This window comes from Stylophora pistillata, chromosome 1 (assembly GCF_964205215.1).
Source record: "Stylophora pistillata chromosome 1, jaStyPist1.2, whole genome shotgun sequence".
Classification (NCBI taxonomy): domain Eukaryota; kingdom Metazoa; phylum Cnidaria; class Anthozoa; order Scleractinia; family Pocilloporidae; genus Stylophora; species Stylophora pistillata.
In genome coordinates, this window is record NC_142519.1 from 15869534 (window position 1) to 15887976 (window position 18443).

The 18443-nt window shown below is 40.8% G+C and overlaps 3 protein-coding genes across 8 annotated transcripts; 2 read left to right on the plus strand and 1 right to left on the minus strand.

Moving 5' to 3' along the window:
* The first annotated feature begins 181 nt into the window (after positions 1-181).
* LOC111336131 (contactin-associated protein-like 2) lies at positions 182-6417 on the plus strand. 2 transcript variants are annotated; one of them, XM_022942164.2, is made up of 4 exons: positions 182-626; positions 2217-3727; positions 4285-5212; positions 6021-6417. In XM_022942164.2, exons 1-3 carry the CDS (start codon positions 358-360, stop codon positions 5184-5186), a joined length of 2682 nt encoding a protein of 893 aa, XP_022797899.2. In that variant the 5' UTR covers positions 182-357; the 3' UTR covers positions 5187-5212; positions 6021-6417. The 2 variants fall into 2 exon arrangements, with proteins under 2 accessions (XP_022797899.2, XP_088596446.1); XM_088740320.1 differs by lacking the exon at positions 182-626 and adding an exon at positions 1140-1215.
* Positions 6418-6560: 143 nt separating this feature from the next.
* LOC111336098 (uncharacterized) lies at positions 6561-11958 on the plus strand. Its single transcript, XM_022942130.2, has 2 exons — positions 6561-7918; positions 10522-11958. Exons 1-2 carry the CDS (start codon positions 7645-7647, stop codon positions 11130-11132), a joined length of 885 nt encoding a protein of 294 aa, XP_022797865.2. The 5' UTR covers positions 6561-7644; the 3' UTR covers positions 11133-11958.
* An 83-nt stretch (positions 11959-12041) lies between these two features.
* On the minus strand, positions 12042-16267 carry LOC111336135 (coagulation factor XIII A chain-like). 5 transcript variants are annotated; one of them, XM_088740465.1, is made up of 6 exons: positions 16064-16267; positions 15760-15846; positions 15065-15148; positions 13800-13831; positions 13095-13286; positions 12042-12421 (listed from the first exon to the last, which is right to left on the minus strand). In XM_088740465.1, exons 2-6 carry the CDS (start codon positions 15792-15794, stop codon positions 12177-12179), a joined length of 588 nt encoding a protein of 195 aa, XP_088596591.1. In that variant the 5' UTR covers positions 15795-15846; positions 16064-16267; the 3' UTR covers positions 12042-12176. The 5 variants fall into 5 exon arrangements, with proteins under 5 accessions (XP_088596591.1, XP_022797904.2, XP_088596597.1 ...); XM_022942169.2 differs by having other exon boundaries at positions 13755-13831; positions 16064-16265; XM_088740471.1 differs by having other exon boundaries at positions 15065-15109; positions 16064-16261.
* Positions 16268-18443: the final 2176 nt, after the last annotated feature.

Genomic DNA, 18443 nt, shown 5'->3' on the forward strand with positions numbered 1-18443 from the left:
GTGATAATGAGTGAAGGAGGCTTAAATCTAAAAAAATTGTAAGTTTCGCTCGGAACCAGTTCCATTAGGGCACTCACTGGTGGAACTACTCGGAGTGGTCACATATACTAATGTTCTCATTGTTTCTCATTATATATTTCTTCGGTTTTCATTCTTTGTGTCTTTTGACTTAATTATCCATTTTTTTTTTGGACAAGACATTACTGAGGACACGAAAAGAGGAAGGGGAGGAGTGGCCATCCGTCCATCAAATACAGAACCGTCATAACTTGCGGTCATTGGTTATCCATGAGAAACGAGAGTTGTTAACCTTTCGCTGTTAGTTATTATTTGGGCGTTCTTGCTCTCATCGCCGAGATGGCTATGTTACGGGCCGCTATAACTGTTCTTAGCCTGGTGCAATTTTTGAGTTTAAAAACAAGCCTGGGTAGCCACGAAATACGTTTTGATGGTGACGACTTTGTATCCTTTAACTTGACGCACAGGCGGCGATTGCATACTCTGAGGGAACACGAACTCAGGTTTGAATTCAAGACCATCCATCCAAGTGGTATGTTGGTTTACATTGGTAGTGAGTTGGAAAAAAGAGATTTTCTGATGGTTGATTTAGTCTGCGGAAAGCTGAGGTAAGAAGCGAACGTTTGAGATTGGATACACTTCACGACACAAATACAAATGAACACCCTCCAAATTGTCACATACCTAAAAATTTCCTCTTATTTGGCACAAGATGTATTTCCGGAGTTGTACGAACTTGTCTGTTTGAACAAGTTATTTTCGCGCGAACAAACACAAAAATTGTTCTGATAAGATTATTCATATCATTAAGCTATTCTCACGACTCCTATTTCAAATCATAAAGCATGTAATTTCTAACTTGGAACACTAGATTTCGCGTCTAAAGTCATCATTCCAACATTCTCTGTTATTTGCACGCAGCTGTTGCTTTGGCAAGAAGTTACTAGTACTACTACACAAATATTTTCTCTCATTATTTTTTGGTGGCCGAACAGACAGTCTAGGACGTTTTTAGATTGGCACAATCTACCGCAAATTAATATTTCAGAATACACTAAAAAGCTTTCTTGGCGACCGAATGACCCTAGGTCAACTAACGTATTTGCTTTTACTTTGCACAGATTTGTATTTGCAAAAGATAGTACGCTTTACCTCTTTGTTACTACGCACCCCGTGATATAAATCGCTACCTGATATGTATGGGAGAGTCCACCATTGAACAGAGGCGATTTTCGTACGAACAAACTCAAAGTGTCCTTCATTTGAGTTAAAATTTGTAACTCATCAGACATTAATTTTTGTTATTCTTGGCTTTTATCGTGTAATGTGACTCTTCTCGACATAACTTGCGTCCGAATATTTCGGCCTTGCTCGGTCTGTTTGACGCCTGGTTGTTGCGTGCAATCTGTAATATTAATTTTTTTACGTAAAGGAGTTCTACGACAAGCTTTAATATTTCGAAAAGGTGATTTATCCATGCAAAATTTCCCTCAAAGTATGCATTTTTTGGCACCTCCTGCATAGTTCCATCGGAGCCGTAAGATGTAAAACTAAACAGATCATAACCCTTGTGTTGGGGATCTCACTGTTGGTATATAGGTCAGCCTCTCACTTGGGAGTAACAATTGAGTGCAAATTTTAGTTTACTGAGAACAGAGAATGTTAATGAATGAACTGTGAATGGTTTGGTCTAATAGCTGATTAAAAATATCATTGATTTATGTCCTCAGTTGAAGTTTAAATTGCTTTTCCATTTGTCTTCGCAAGCAATCAGATGATTGTTGCAGAGGTAAACTAAACTGACATTGCCAAGACGGAACTGAAAATAATAGAGTAATGACAGGTTCTTATCCAGCATAGTTGTGCTCCACCCTCAACCTGGGGCGTCAAAACAAAGAGTTCCTGCTGAAATTTAAAAACAAATGCACTGTAGAAACTGTGGGTATAGCATGTTCTCCATCAAACTCTATGAAGCACTGCTATTCCTTTGTCAAAAAACGGTCATAAACAATTGTAAAAAAAGTACAACTGGATAACTAGTCTGAAGTAAATTTTCAACCGACTTTTATGGCAGGTAATGTAATCACGAATCTGAAATATATGATTTTGATGGAGATGCGAAAGATGATAAAGGTGCATCGTGTGTTGTAAAACGTGGCAAGAGATTTTAGTTGTCATATTTTATCATTTCTTCACAGAATCACCGTCAATATGGGTGACGGTATCCCTACTCCAAATGGTCACCTGGTCCTGGAAGAAAATTTAGCGGATGGCCGCTGGCATATCATTCGACTGCGCTTGATGGACAAGGAGTTAAAAATCAATTACGGGGAGGAAATACACCGCCTTGTATTGAAGAGTAAATACACTTTTAATGTTGAAGGTTTTCTCTACGTTGGAGGTATACCGCAACACACATGGAATGTATTAACAGATTACAAGCCATCTTCAAATCTAAGAGGGTGCCTTCGATATGTGAATTTTGACAGAAAGCAAGTTTTGCCAAGCCCTACAAAAGTGCGCACAAAATACAGAGTTTACGGTTCACCTGGAAATAATTGCCCGCGTGAGCAATTTGAAACTGTGAGCTTTCAGTCACCAGATTCTTATCTGTTTATGCCATCGCCGGGAAAAGACGTCTTCAATGTCCAGATGCAGTTTCGCACTTATATTGCGAACAGCGTGTTAGCGCACAAATTCGACTCAACAGTGAGAGTTAATGTGTTATTGCGTGACGGGAGAGTGGTTCTGGATGTTTTGGTGGTTGGAGTGAGCCATCTGCCGCAGCTTATTCAGGGAGAGAGTTTAAACGACGGAGAGTGGCATTTTCTTTCGGTGATTGTCAACAACACAGATGTGAAGTTGAAAGTGGATAAACTAGCAGAATTGAGGCACGAAAATCCGTTGTTGAAGAACGTCACGAAGTGTAAAAAGAAAGTCTTCATAGGGCATACCTATGACAATGACAGACCAAACTTTGTCGGCTGCATCCACGATTTGCGTGTGGATGACGAGAAAGTCAAGCTACGCCCAGTTCTATGGAGCCGTTACGCTTTCAGAAAGGTGTACAATCGTTGCAACGTCTCAAGTCGTTGTTTCCCGAACCCGTGCCGACACGGTGGTGAGTGTAGCGATTTGCCGAGTGGTGATTTCTCTTGCGATTGCCAAAAGACATTTCACCGTGGTCGATTCTGCGAAACGCCGATATACTTAAGGACCTGTCAGGAGTACAAAGATCTGGGCTTGACCGATGATGCGTATTGTAAAGTGGACCCTGACGATGAAGGGCCAATCGAAGCCCTGGACGTCCTTTGCAACATGAATGATCAAGAAGAAGCAGTAACGTTGATCTATCACAGCAGAGTGGGACCTCAACCCGTTTTATCCCCGAAATCTAGCGACTTTTCACTCTACTTTCATCCTTTGAAATATTCAGATCTTAATGGAATCAAGGCTCTGATAGCACAAAGCGAGAGATGTCGTCAGTTGGTTAGTTTTAACTGTTTCAACTCAAAACTTCTTCAATCGCCGGTGGGTCCGGCTGTGGTGAGTTGGTCAGGAGGAGGAGATCTGGAACTTGTGTCCGACTACTGGCCAGGTGCGCCTGCAGGAAGCATGAGGTGTGCATGTGGTGTAAACAGAACCTGCTCGGATCCAGGACTTGCGTGCAACTGTGACATTGGAGACGAGAAATGGAGAGAAGACAAAGGTAAGCCTCAGTATGAAAGTTCTATACACCGTTCTCTAGAAATTTCCTGGTACTTACAAGGACGATTTATCTATAAATCAAGAGCTGCTTGAGTTCATAATCATCTCCTTTATCCTCATGACTTTATTGTGTGATTCAGGTCTGATACTGTTGGGAGAAATTGGATGCTTTTCGTTCCAGGGGGTTAAAAGGTTAATTAAGCCGATGTCTTCTTCGTTCCCCGTGAAGTTCGCTGGATACAAACTAGACAACTGAATTGAACGACTCGCGTTTAACCAGATTGGAACTAAGAACATTTAGTTGGTAAGATGGGTGAACATGAGCCACAGACTAATTTCTTAAAACCATTTCCTAATATCGATCAAATTGATTTCTTGCCTATTTTGAGGGTGCTAAGATCTAAAAGTAATAGGCCCGATCGGGTGTGTTTATTTAACTTTATCTGATTGAAGCCTATATTTAGACAAGAGAGAATCTGCAGTGTGTCTGAGAGAAGCCACATTTTTGAAGGAAATGCTCACGAAGTACTGCAATTCTTGTTTTTTTTCTCTACTTAGGCTATGTTACTGACCGCGCTAAGCTGCCCGTGACTTATCTTCAATTTTCCGAGTCTGCTGCCCGATCAAATTTTACTGTTGGGCCACTGGAATGCTTTGGAACTCTAAAGAACGGTAGAGAATTGTCCCTACAGGCACAACGAGATGCCTCACGCTTCCTGTATTCTCTGTGTCGTCCTGTGAATCCAACTTCCCCGGAACCTCACCCCAGTTCAACGTCCATTTCGACTTGGGAAGTTCAAGAGGAGACTACTTCGCATCCACACGCAGAATTGTCCACAAAGGGAGAACGAACAGGCGAAGTCATCACGTCGAAACCAACCATGGCACACGCAGCAATTACCACTGTCTACCGCATCTCTTCACCAATCACTTTTCATGAAACGACGCAAACTGTCTCAGATGTAAACCTTCACGAAGTCAGGGAGAGTGAAACGACCGCCAGTGCTGCCATGTCTCCTACAATAGAGCGCCCTGTCTTGGTCTCTTCTGAATCATTCGGCTCAGCACTACCGCCATCAAACAGTTCCCATTGTTGCAGTGATGGTACAGTTTCCTTTGATCAAGATGCGTCCACTGGAGAACGAACCGCTGTTGGAATATCTTGGCAAATAATGGTGGCCTGGGTGCTTATGATCGTTGTTTTTGTCATGTTTGTCCTTGGCATTTTTATTTTCATGAAACGCGCCAATCGAAGAATGTTGCCAAGGTGTGGGTTTTGGGGAGTCAGTAAACAGAAGAAGCAACAATCTTTGGCACAAGAAGAGCACGGTTTTCCCGAGGTAAGGCTGAGGTCGCGCTCTGGCGAGTTGAAGTTGTCCGAAGTTCGTCGCTCTATTGATGCCGGAAGTTATAACGTGAGAACCGGCATAGTTGCATACGGAGAACCCTTCTACTCATAGAAGAGTACACATTGGAGCAGAAACAGGTGAGTCATTTTCGTCTTGTTACTTCTTATCGATCTGTCAAAGGCATCCGAGGCAATGGTAATTAACTGGAATTCGTGTTGTCCGAAACAGACAAAGTAGCTTGTTAAGCTAGACCGTGGTTCCAAAACCACTGACAATCGTTTCTTTATTCGACGACGGAGCTCAGAATTCGCGTTCTTCCTATTCACTCAGGCATCGCTTGTCACGCCTCAGGAAGTAGGGTAACTACGTCAGGCGGACAGTTTTTTTCTCTTTAAAACACCAGCTTGACTGCCGGAGACTGAGACGGCTTACATTGGTTTCCGGAGCCTTTGTGCTTTTGGTCCACAGAGACCATTTGTCCATTTATGTAACCCGTCACGAGCTGTTACGGGAGACACTGGCGAGAGGACAGCTTTTACCTCTCACAACTCTACAAAAACGCTCAGTAAAAATTATCTCAGGTGAAGGGTTGTCTCTGCCACCCGAAATTGTATTGATAGGTTTATACTGAGTGGAAGGCAAAAAGGAAATGAAAATGTTTACAAACAGTACTCATTCTCCGTCGTTTTCCTAAGAATTATTTCATCCCTCTCCTCGGTTACCCGCGGTATCAACCTGAGAAGATGTGGCGTTAATTTCCAGTGAGAATGCAAGCCAAAAACGCTCGTTCGAATGAAACATGCGAATTTGTATACGTTAAAAGCTGTTGTGATCGAAATATTACTTTGAGCTTGAGTTTCTTGAGGTTGTACTATCATACTTTATGCTTAGTTTCCATCGTGAAATTTCACTTTACTAATTCTTTCATATATGTTGTCTTTACAGTTTATTGATGTTGGGTTCACCTGAACTTTGGGTCAGTTAACGTTGGGTTACGTGTATCTAAGTATATAAAGCAACTCAAGCCTTTGCCTTGTACATCAATGAGGAGTGTGCTATTGCCATTTGGCAAATTAGTTGCACAGCCTGTGTTAATTTTGTTATTAATATAAGTTTTGGTTGGAACCAGGATTTGACACAAACTGATACGGTGGACATATATGAAACGACCGCAGTACTACAGAATCCTCTGCCGAGGAAACTAGGGAGCAGTGTTTTTTTTTTAAGATATACATTTACTTACTGTTTATTTATTTCTAAAATAAAGTTTTTGAAGGTTTCAGCAAAAACTGTAAGAGGCACATACAACTCAAATAAAAGGATAGTCCGTGAAACACTTCCACCGGGTTACCCCCATACTATTTTTTACAGCGGGCAGGTTTTTTTTTTTTTAACAGGAAATAAATTAAATTAGAAAAGATGCTGATTTTCAGAGGATCTTAAATGAATAAACCAATCGACAACTGTTTCAAGTGTAGACGCAGAGGGTAACTATCCGAACTCGTGTAAACTTGAAAACGATCAACTCCGAAATTTTCTGGCAAGAAGGGAAGCCTCAGCATTAGACTTCATAAACTAACAGAGAACTCATACTAAGATTACACCCGAGAGGCTTCAAAAGTATTTTTAAACTCATCGCTGTGAAGGAAGATATTTTTGCCTCAATTCTGTTGTCACAGTCATTGCATTAGTCGTGCAGTAAAAACTTCCGTTTTAAAAAATAATGAACATGTGTCGGAAGTGTCAGGAGGTTGATGTAAAGATGTTCAAACAACTGATTGCACTGGAGGTTTGTCCATATTCATCATTAGTCCAGGGATGTCCAATCTCATCACCTATCTGTGCATGCGCGGAGACGAGGTCACTCGTCGATCACTTCTTGACGATGAATGGTTTTGATAGTTCATTTGATCAGAAAATTGGGCAGGGACAAGGTGCTTGCGAACGAGGCTGGTATTTTCCTTTCAAGGAATGAAAAATAGACCTCAGTATTGTCTTGCATACATTCGCACATTTTCTCCTAAGGGGCTTGCTTTAGGTCACCTTGGGGAAAGGGTTACATATTTATGCCGAGGCATTCCAACTGAACTTGAATTAACTTCTTCCCATCTTTTATATTTTTAGCTTGGGTTACTCTTCTGCAATTTAGTTTTCTGCAATAGAGAACGAAACCTCTATGCCGGCTTAATTTTTTTTCGAAACGCACAATTTTGTTTCGGTTCGAGTATCTGATACTCCAAGTGAGCCACTAACACAAGGGCGGCATTTTCACGAATATTTCCCTCGAAGGCGCTTTTCGCTTTTTGATGATTCCACGCAGTTTTGACGTCATATTAGATTATTTACTAATTGCCCGAAAACTGGCAACATACGATGTTAGTTCCCGCCCAAATTTCCCACGAGAAAGTTTTATTTAATTTGATAAATTAACACGGCCATATCATTGAGGGTGCAAATTAGGTACAGCTCGCTATCTTACAAGCGCCTTTAGCATGCAGTTTCTGGAGGAATCTTCGAGAAATGTTTTTTAATTTTAAGTTGAACTTTTGTTCAACATTTATGCACAACAATGCAACATAACGAGTCGGACAATGTAAACGATGAGAATTTCACGGAATCTTCAGCAAACCTTGCGGCAGCTGCAGACGACGGATTTACAGAGGACAAGCAAACAGCAGAAATGGAATTTGCACAAACGCAATATAGTCCAAGAGGTATTGTGCTGTTATACTTTCGAGGCGACCCTGCTACAGAAGTGGATAGGCATTTCTCCAGGACGTTTGCAGAGTTGTGTTTTCCTGCCAGTTCTCCGGAGAAAAGTTTGGAGGACTCCAATTTCCAAGGTAACGCAAAAGTTTTAGTAAAGTTTGAAATTCATCCTTCGAGTCATTTTCTCTTAATCATTTCACTATTAAGAGACTGAAAATGAAATCGTTTGTTTACATGGCTGCTTAACTTGTTGGTGGTGCCATAGTTAACGTGCTAATGTCATTGCGAATCAGCAAAATTTCTAGCCAAGTAAAGCTAAAATCCCTTCTTTTTGGAAAGTTGCTTAAGTTCTTATGCGTGATCACCATTATACCTTATGGGGCGCCGTTTGTAAATTTATTGTTTCGCTTTTGGTCGTTTTTTACGTGATCTGTTTTTTTATTTATAATAATGTCATTTTATCCGCCGGCCAGTTAGCCCAGTGGATAGTGCGCTGGACTGTTGTGCGGGAGGTCGAGGGTTCGAACCCCGGCCGAACCAACACTCAAGGTCTTAAAATAATTGAGAAGAATTTGCTACCTTTCTATAACATCAAGAAATGGTTAGATATTCTAGTCTTCTCGGATAGGGACGAATAAATTGAGGTCCCGTCTCCTACAGGGTTGGGGTACGGAGACGTTAATTTCCCACACACGAGATTACTCTGTATATTTGGTTATTTGATATAACCAATCTTGCGTTACGTGGTTATTTGATAGAGCCAATCTTGTGTTATTTGGTTATTAGATATCTTGCGTTATTTGGTTATTTGATATAACCAATTTTATGAAATTGGTTATTTGAAATAACCAAAGTGTCAGCAGACTTGATGAGTTGAAGACCTAACCGGCTCAGTTTTCGCCCAGCAGTATTGCAGCGCGTGTTTAGTACAGCCAATCTAAGTTCGCTGTGGACTAAATGCCCAGCAGTCAGAAAATTTCACCGAATTTTCACTGAAAACTTCTTTGAAGCTTCTTGAGAGTATGAAATCATGTTTCTTTATACGACTCTATAAATTATTTGCTTTAAAATGGCAATCTCGTGACTCAAACCCAATCGGCTGTGAGCGAAATATCGACTCAACGAATTCCGACTGAAAGCCTCATTTAAACCTTTTGGTGTTTGTATGGGTAATCGCACGGGACCGTGTAAAATTAAGGATTAATAGCACTTGTGTTTTCAGAAGTTGCTGAAATTGCCCGAGTCGCGAAGTGACGAGGGCAATTTCAGCAACTTCTGAAAACACAAGTGATATTAATCCTTAATTTTACGAGGACCCATTGCGATTACTTGTTAATGAAATTGAGGGGAAAATTGCTGAATTTCTGAATGCGCTCTTCAGTAATCAGTCATAGGAAGCCATTAAAGTTGACAGAGAATCAAATGGCCACAAACACGTATGAGCTGAATTGAATGAAATTTTATTTTTGCACAAAGATACCAGGACTTTGAATAAGCTTTTGATTTTAGATATCTCTCCAGTGATGCCTGCATTCAGTACTTTCAGGCAGTCGGGCTCATATTCATCCCCGTTTTCTTTTCGTAACTCGGCATAAAACTGCGCCAGTGTTCGGTCGACTGACATCGCTCTCGTGCTCTTCTAAATTTGCTTGGAAGTTTCTTTCATTCGCCCACTTTTTAAAAATGTTCTTCCAGTACTCCGTGCTTTTCCTGGTGTTTTCGTTTTCACTCATGTCTTTTAATTCTTCGATGTATTTCTCGTCAACTATCTCGAAACGAGACGCCATTGTTGCAGAAAATCTTCAGCAACAACTTTTCGATAGTGTAAGCTGTTGTTAGGCAACCTGAGTACCAATCATGAGCTAGTAATTTTGCCCTCTTCTCAAGCAAAATTAAGAAAAAAATACCCTCTTCATTGAATAATCAGCATTCAGTAATTTTGCCCTCTATTTTATTACTTTAGAAATCATAAAATTGGTTATATCAAACAACCACGTAACGCAAGATTGGTTATATCAAATAACCAAATAACGCAAGATCGGTTTTATCAAATAACCAAGTAACGCAAGATTGATTTTGTTAAATAACCAATGGATAAAATGAAATTATCATAAATAAAAAAACATATCGCGTAAAAAACGACCAAAAGCGAAATAAATGATAAATTTATAAAAGGCGCCCCATAATACCTAAGTTCCTTCCTAAAGGTCAGGTCCCATAAGTTTCTTGTTCGCAAGGGAAATTATAAGAGGTTATTTTAATTCTTAGGATTAGAGTAACGTGACATTTGGGACGTTACAATCCACATGGTAAAGATTGCGCTGGCGTCGTCAAGAGAAATGATTAATTCTCATCTTGAGGCCTGCTCTTTTCCTCGTCAGTCATGTGATTAAACCGAGGGAACTATCTCCAGGGTGCGGGCGAAAAAATTAGAACGTTTGAAGCCAGTTACAACTCGCCTAGCCTATCCTGATAGAGCCCATGCTCGTCAGTCATGTGATTAAACCGAGGGAACTATCTCCAGGGTGCGGGCGAAAAAATTAGAACGTTTGAAGCCAGTTACAACTCGCCTAGCCTATCCTGATAGAGCCCATGCACTTCCTATTTCTTTCGATGATGTGCTGATTAAAATTGGAAAATAAGCACTTTGTGTCATTCAAATGCGTTCATCTGGGACTCAATTTTCAAGTTTGTTGTCGCCCGATCTCAATGACTGAGTTTTAATTATTTCCTTCAGGAAGAACATCTATTCCCATGTCGCAGAGGAATCTGCCGCCCTCGTTTTGGAATTCGTCGCACAAAAACCAACCCCAACACCATCAAACAAGCCTAAGTCACCATGGCAACTCAGGAAACATATTTCAGCAAAAGCACAACACGATGACTCCTTATGACTGCAACTATCAAGCAACTGGTAACCATGACAACTTCAGTCATCCTACTGGGTCAAACTTTGTTTACACTCGAACAATCCCAATGTCCTATGCGCAACTGCCAACCGGGACTGTAAAGAACCTTTCCCCAGTCCCAGGGCCACAAATACGTGTCCAACCTTGCCATGCATCCACGCCTTCATTTCCGCTCGAGTCTGCCTTACAAAATAACGATCTGCAGCCGAATTCTTTACGGTTTGATCCGAGCTATAATTCCCTTCTTGTTCAGCCAGATGTGAGGCCTCATTTGCCACACATTCCGGGAGAGCCATCCCGCACAAGGACTGACGCTAGAAATGATATTCGGGAGGGATTTGCGGCAGAATTACCGATGAGAAAAGGAGAAAAATTAAGAAGTACCTCAACTAAAATTTATGCATTTGAGATGTCAACCCAAGATGAAATTAATAAATGATGTGCGATACTAGTTTATGGTTAAGATTAAAGAGAACGCAGGAAGCTGCAACATCTGCGGTAAATTAACGAACTCGAATTTTAAAACAAATATATGTGTTGCCATTTCTAAAGGACTTGCGTTGACAGAATGTGAGGGTTCCCATACAGGGAAAGCCAGAACTGTTAAAGTACTTAAAGTTGTTCAAATTAGAGGGATGAACAATTATAATTGATAGGTACCTCTTAAAAGGTACCGGAATCGACTCGGGCTCGTGTAAAACTACCACTTGTTTGTCGATGAGAGAGGAAGAAACAAGAAAAAAACTGAACTCATTCCAGAAGTTGCCATAATATGATGGGGACGGAGAGTAATTTCCTTCGCAAGAAATTCAAATTTTTCCGTGTACTTGGCTGAATAATTCTTCGATTAAGAAAGCATCGCGATGTTGTCAAATAGTACAATAATTTCATAAATAAAAGGAAAAAGTAAACAATTTTATTTTGTACGCCAGTCGGAACGTCAGAATCTATATCAAAAGTGTCTACATCGCGAAACAAGCGTCACTAAGCGAAACTAACCGTCTCCCGGTTAGCTTAATGGATAGACCGCTGGACTGTTGTGAGGGAGGTCGAGGGTTGGAGTCCCGGCCGGACCAACACTCGGGGTCTTAAAATAATTGAGAAGAATTTGCTGCCTTTCAATAACATCAAGAAATGGTTAGATATTCTAGTCTTTTCGGATAGGGACGAATAAATGGAGGTCCCATCTCCTGCAGGGTTGGGGTAGGAGACGTTAATTTCCCACACACGAGATTACTGTGTGATGGATGTCCTCCCTTGGGTGGGATGGGTGGGTTTACAGAGGGCCATGTGTTAGAAAACTCTTTACTGGGTTAATCATGTATTTACCCTCTTGAAATAAAGAGTATTGTATTGTAAAGAACAATTTATTACTGCAACCACAACCTTTTCTTTATGAAATTAGCTCAGATATGGAGTTTGAGAAGTCTTACTGTATTAATTGAACGTCTTCCGTCAGACGGCTAAGTCCCTCAGCTTAGTCTTAAACTAAATAAATCCGTTCTCTGTTTTTACATCGATACATAGCTGTTTCTCCAGAAGAGTCCAGGGACTCTGTTCCTACGATGACCTCATAGTCACCGGGCAGCGCCTGCGCCGACGCTATGACTGACAAGTGAATTGATTTTTTGTTGGCTTCTTTGAGTTGCATTCCCCATTGCGAGAGCAGAAGGACATCCTGAATCTCGACGCGCACAGTGGTTTTTCTGCTTTGGCGAATATCTTCATCTGCAAAAATCAAGTTGGTCATGCGTGAAGCTGAAATAAAGGTCTTTGAAAGGATGTGAGAGCTATAACTAGAATTAAAAATTGACCTTGGTTTGGGTCTCTCTAGAATAAAAGTGCATTCCATGGCAAACGCTGGGAAGGGTGTCAGGCAAAACTAAAGGGAAAAAGAAATGATGAACTTTAAAACTTTCCGAAAATCAATATAACAACCTAAGGTTCACTTGAGAGGAGTCTAGTTGAAATGTTTGCAGGACATTTGTGAACTCGCTCAAATTTCTGTTGTTGTCTTCCGGAGGTCGAAAGTAGACGGAAGCGTATAACCCAGTCTGGCCTGGTTACATCCTTCTGGTACAAAAATTGTAACAACGCTCGTATCTTTACTCTTTGAAGGTTCGATATTATGCCCAAACAGCACAACAACGAAAGATGGGCATAACAAACAAAATGAGACGCTGCAACGAATTGGAGAATTTTTTCTCTTTCTTCTTGCCTCCCAATTCCCTTATGGGAAACTTAGGTGTCGGTTGAGAAAACGCATGGATAAATATATCTGCAGTGTTTTTGCTTATTGTGCGGCTTGTGTTTAAACTATCTCGTTGATGTTGTGAATTAAATAAGTCTTAAAACGAGCGCAGAATCAACGTAATAAATCACTGCATTATTGCCTATTTACCAGCTACAGAGACAAAGTGGAGCGTGATAACGTCAGAGTCCGGATTGTAGTCTCTGTTAAATTTGACTGTTATATCAAACACCTTTCCTCTCCTTAACACTAAGTGCTCCACCTCGTGGTAATTTTCTGTTTCGTGCACTGCTCTGTTTTCTGTTATGTGAAAGTTTATCATCTCGGCCTGCAACTCGTTTTCTGGGAGAGAAGAAAGCATATAACTCAGTTCCACATTGTGTTTAATGTTAGCTCGGCCGAGTCCGGTTTACCTAATCCCATTATCGCTATCGGAATTATTCATTGTTGTTTATTTATTTATTTTTTTAATTTTTATTTTTTTCGGTGCACCGTACAGCTTCGACAGAAAACTACTTTTTAGATAAAGCCACGGAGTGGTTTACCTGTCGCTGGTGGGTCGAGAGGATTGCAGTGATCGAGATAGAAGACGAATTCTGCTTATAAGCCCGGAAAAAGTATTTCAGCCTACTGACTTACCGTTATTAAATCAAAATCATGATCTTCTTGCAAAACATTACTTACCAGAAGCATATTACCTCAACTTGAAATCTCAACCGTTTTGAACATGTTAGCCGGATGAGGAAAAGATGAAATGTATGCACATTTACGCACAATTTTCGCAGAAAGTGTAAGAATTTTTAATCAAACCTTTTCCTGTCAGATTTCTGTTACCCAAATCGACGTGTTTCTCACCGTCTTTTTGCCTTTCACGAGAATTAGTGGGTCTAAGTGCAAAATACAAAGATGATAAGATCTCGTAAAGATATTCCAATTAGACTGAAACGGCGACCGCATTGGTGGTCGAATTTTTTTCCTAGCATGCGCAAAAGAAAAGTATGAAAGTCAATAGAAATAATATTAAACAACAACAAACATATGAAACATATGTATGAACTGCGGTTATGAGACGTATATGTGAACGATCCTTCGCAGTAAAGCACTATTTGAGCAATAGTGGAAATCAGACCTGAAAAAAATTTCAGGCCTGTACGGGATTCGAACCACTGACCTCTGCGATACTAGTGCAGCGCTCTACCAATTGAGCTAACAAGCCAACTGGGAGCAGGCCATCAAATTAATTCGACATAAACCCGTAGATGATAAATCAAACAACAACAAACATCGTTCACATATAAGGATCGTTCACATATACGTCTCATAACCGCAGTTCATACATATGTTTCATATGTTTGTTGTTGTTTGATTTATCATCTACGGGTTTATGTCGAATTAATTTGATGGCCTGCTCCCAGTTGGCTTGTTAGCTCAATTGGTAGAGCGCTGCACTAGTATCGCAGAGGTCAGTGGTTCGAATCCCGTACAGGCCTGAAATTTTTTTCAGGTCTGATTTCCACTATTGCTCAAATAGTGCTTTACTGCGAAGGATCGTTCACATATAAGAAATAATATTATTATTACAGGAGCTCATTAAGTAACGGACTCCTGCCATGGACCATTACGCGTTCCGGTAACAACCTTTTCAGTGTCTTTTCTGTTCTTCGCTCTAAAACGTTGGGACTTGGGAACGAGACTTTTGATTTGGATGAGGGTAGCCTGCGTTTTTCATTCGAACGGAGGCAAGCGCAAGGAGAGCGCGAAGTGCGAGTCGCGCGCGAGGGGTGGGTGCGCAAAAAAGAAAAGAACTAAAGCCTGTTCACAGACTATTGTTTCTTTTTTCGTGCTTTTTCCCTCGCGCGTAACTCACGCAACTAGCGCTTGTTACGCTCCGTTCGCCTGTAAAACGCAACAATTTATTCTAGTTCTGCAGGCTAGGATGAGGGAGAAGGAGTCGCTGTTCTGCTGTGCATCCTGACTCCAATAAATCACAACTGTTTGTTGGATGATGCCATTTTCAGGAAGTATCAGTAAGCTAAAAGGGACCAGGGACTCTACCAGACGCAAGATTGCTGCATGATACTAAGCAGTGGTTTGTGTTGAGCTTTTCAAGTGATACTTACTGTCTCTGTTGAAAATCGTCGCCGGGTTCTACAGAATGCTTCCGCCTGAAGGGAAAAGGAAACGTTTGATATCTGTAACCATGACTGAAACGAAAGCGAAGGCTGCAGTAAATTAAAGTTATTTTCAGTCACGGTAAACGGGAACTCTGTTTACCAAGTCGAAGTCTATTTTCTCGACTACCTGGCGCACCTTCTAGACGGCCGCAATCATTTTGCTTATACTTAGAACATCAGATCGAGGGTAGATATTGCCGATATTGTAATCATCGCTCAGTCGTGAAATAGAATATAAGTAGTTCAGATAATTCACAATTTCAGGATCTTGTTTTTAAAAGCACCGATCGACAAGCCCCAAAACTAGCCTGAGACCACTTGAAAAGGCTATAAATGAGGGTAGACTAGTTAAGAGAGGCCCACTGAGAGCGACGTTGGGTGCACCGCTAGCCACACTGACCCGTTGTCTGTGGCTACACAGACAGTCTAAATTACATAACTTAATCTTTGCTTTTATATTTCTAAGTCATACTGTAATACAATGGATGTAAAGCGCTTAGAACACATGTGAATAAGCGCTCTATAAGTGTTATTATTATTATTATTATATTATTATTATTATCTATTTTAATACTGATTCGATAAAAAGCACAATCGGTCAGTTAAATTTAATAAATCATAGCAGGAACCTAACAGCTTACCACCAACGCGTGAGAAAGGTCGCCTTGTGCCTCATGGATGGATATTTCCGTTGAAAAGAAAACAGCTTTGGGCTCCGTGGCAGGCTTCTGTGTTAAAAAAAGAACCAAACGAAGCAGCTTTGTTTACAACTCAGGCTCTAAGGACGAACCGTGTCAGCACCTCAGGCTCCAGTGTAGAGTATTCTTATTGTTATTTGTCAATCCTTGCAAAGTTCTATTTAGAGCGCAACACTTTTGTCTGTAGGACGGATGAAAATAAACAAAACCTCACCAGTCAGTTTAAAACTTTTCACTATTTCTTTACCTTTGATCCGGCTGATCTAGCAATCTTTATCTACGAATTCAGCTACGTGCAGCGGCGACTACACACATTTAAATTTTAATGTTGTAAGGTACGGTTCGTGAAAAAGACCTCAAAAGGACCGCAGTCTAATCCTTTCTGGAACGGGAACAGACGACTGTCTTTGTTTAAGGAGATTAGTGTGCTAAAGTTTTTGAAGCAACTGCACGATTCTCCTAAAGAAAACACTTAATTAGTATTCTGACTCAACGCGTACGTCTTGCTATATGATCTCCCTTGAATATTCAAGTAACGGTCCTAGTAATTATTTAAGTTTATGACCCGCAGAAGCTAGCCTACGATTTATTCATTCAATCAGTTTCGTAAGCATGAGGGAACGATCGACATGTCTCGCGTTCGTTTTGTTTTTATCGTTTTGTTTTGTTTTGTTTTTAGTCAATAGATATAGCCAGTAAAAGCTTGGTTTGGTATTGCTGTTTTTACAAACATATCAGTCAACAGCAAAAACCGATTTTTGCCTGAATTGACGATAGGTTGCTCTACTTAGTGATACTGGGTGCAGTTTTTTTTTTTTTTTTTTTTTTTTTTTTTTTTTTTTCCCTACTGCGAGGATCGTGCATCATACGTATCTTCAACCGCAGTTCAAAATATATGACGTCATATATTCATTGTATCTGATTTATCATCACGGGTTTATTACGAATCAACTTTGCGGCCTGCTCCCAGTTGGCTTGTTAGCTCAATTGGCAGAGCGCTACACTAGTATCGCAGAGGTCAGTGGTTCGAATCCCGTACAGGCCTGATATATTCAGGTCTGATTTTCGCTATTGCATAAATAGCGCTCTCTACTGCGAGGATCGTGCATCATACGTATTTTTTTTTTTTTATTGTTGGTATTTTTGGTATGCATGGGTACCCATTTGTGCGTACCAGCCACTCCACGCAGAAAAAAACTCAAACATGTCAAGACAAAACAAAAATAAAAACGTGACGACGAGGTCACGGTGTCTAAGTCCCAGGAGTCAGTCCACCAATTACACTGTACTGAACCCGTCTGCCAGCCTGTCCCCTTAAATCAGGAGTCCAATCTGAAAGCCCCACCACGCTGTATTCATTATTAGGGACTTTAAGCAGTCAGGACGGCAACGGCACGGAAGACGTCGATTAAAAAATGAATTTCTACTTTCAGTTAGAATTTCGAACATGGCTACATGTGTTTACTGTCTCATTGGCCGCCAGACCTCAAACTCAACATAACGCATAAAAGTAGCGTTGAGTTCTAAATGTAAATTAAAATACTTTGCCGCCGCGGTTTCGGTTCGCAGACGACGCAAATTTGGGTGATTTCACGTTGTTGTTTTGCAAAGGACGGCTAAGTTTTAAGACGCACGTGTTGGGCTATTGTTCTGTCAATTTAGATCTACTGTTTTTCCACGTTCTCGTTGCCGTAGCCGTCGTGGTTTGCTTAAAGTCCCTGAAGAAGGCCGGAACTGGGTTCTAGTGTTTGGGCTAGATCAGAGGTTTGAACGTAAGGTGCTCACTGTATCTGGGTGATTGCATGAAGAAGTAGTAGAAAATGGTGAAATATTTGTCAGTGATGGATGTAGTTTTTCATGACCAAATTAACCTTAAATGATAGTATTGCCGACGTTCTTAGGCTTCATTGAGTTGTGGAAGGGTGCACAATCCTATTTTTCCGGCATGAACTGCCAACCAGGTTATCGTTTTCAGGCTTTTGAATCCCCGGCTAGTATACAGTTTAGCTCCTTGAACAAGGCGTAAACCAGAAGCCTTGGAAAGGATGTAGACATTAGCGATGCGCGGTCCACATATGTGGACACACAGTTTAGTAAATCTCATTATGTATGCTTTGTCTACAAAGCATATTACCTGTTTAAGAGAGGATATCCTCTTTTGTACCTGTGCCAGTCTGACTTGGTGCTAGGAGTGGCTCCACAAGATCGATATATCAAACTTCCCCGTCCGTATCGAACTTTCCCGTCTCCTGCATCTATTAATTAGTTAATTTGGTTAGGCAGGGGACGTTAAAAGAACCTACTCACGAGATTACTGTGAGGTGGTCTGGCCTGTTTACTGGAAATTGCTGGGAAAAGAGGGGGAAGGAGGCATCTTCAAATAAGTTTCCTTCGATCGTTTGTAAACTGCTGATGCAGTCCGGCCAAAGTCCTCCGAAAAGTGTTGTGATGCGCATTTGATCATATCCACATGTTAATTTGCGCAATATAAATATTAAATTATTATTATTATTATGAAATTACTTCATATCTGTGTGTTTTTATCCCAAACAAAGTAATGTTAAGGTTAAAGGTCTCGACATCACAAATGTTACCCAAACGTGTACTCAGCCCCCCAACCCCCCACC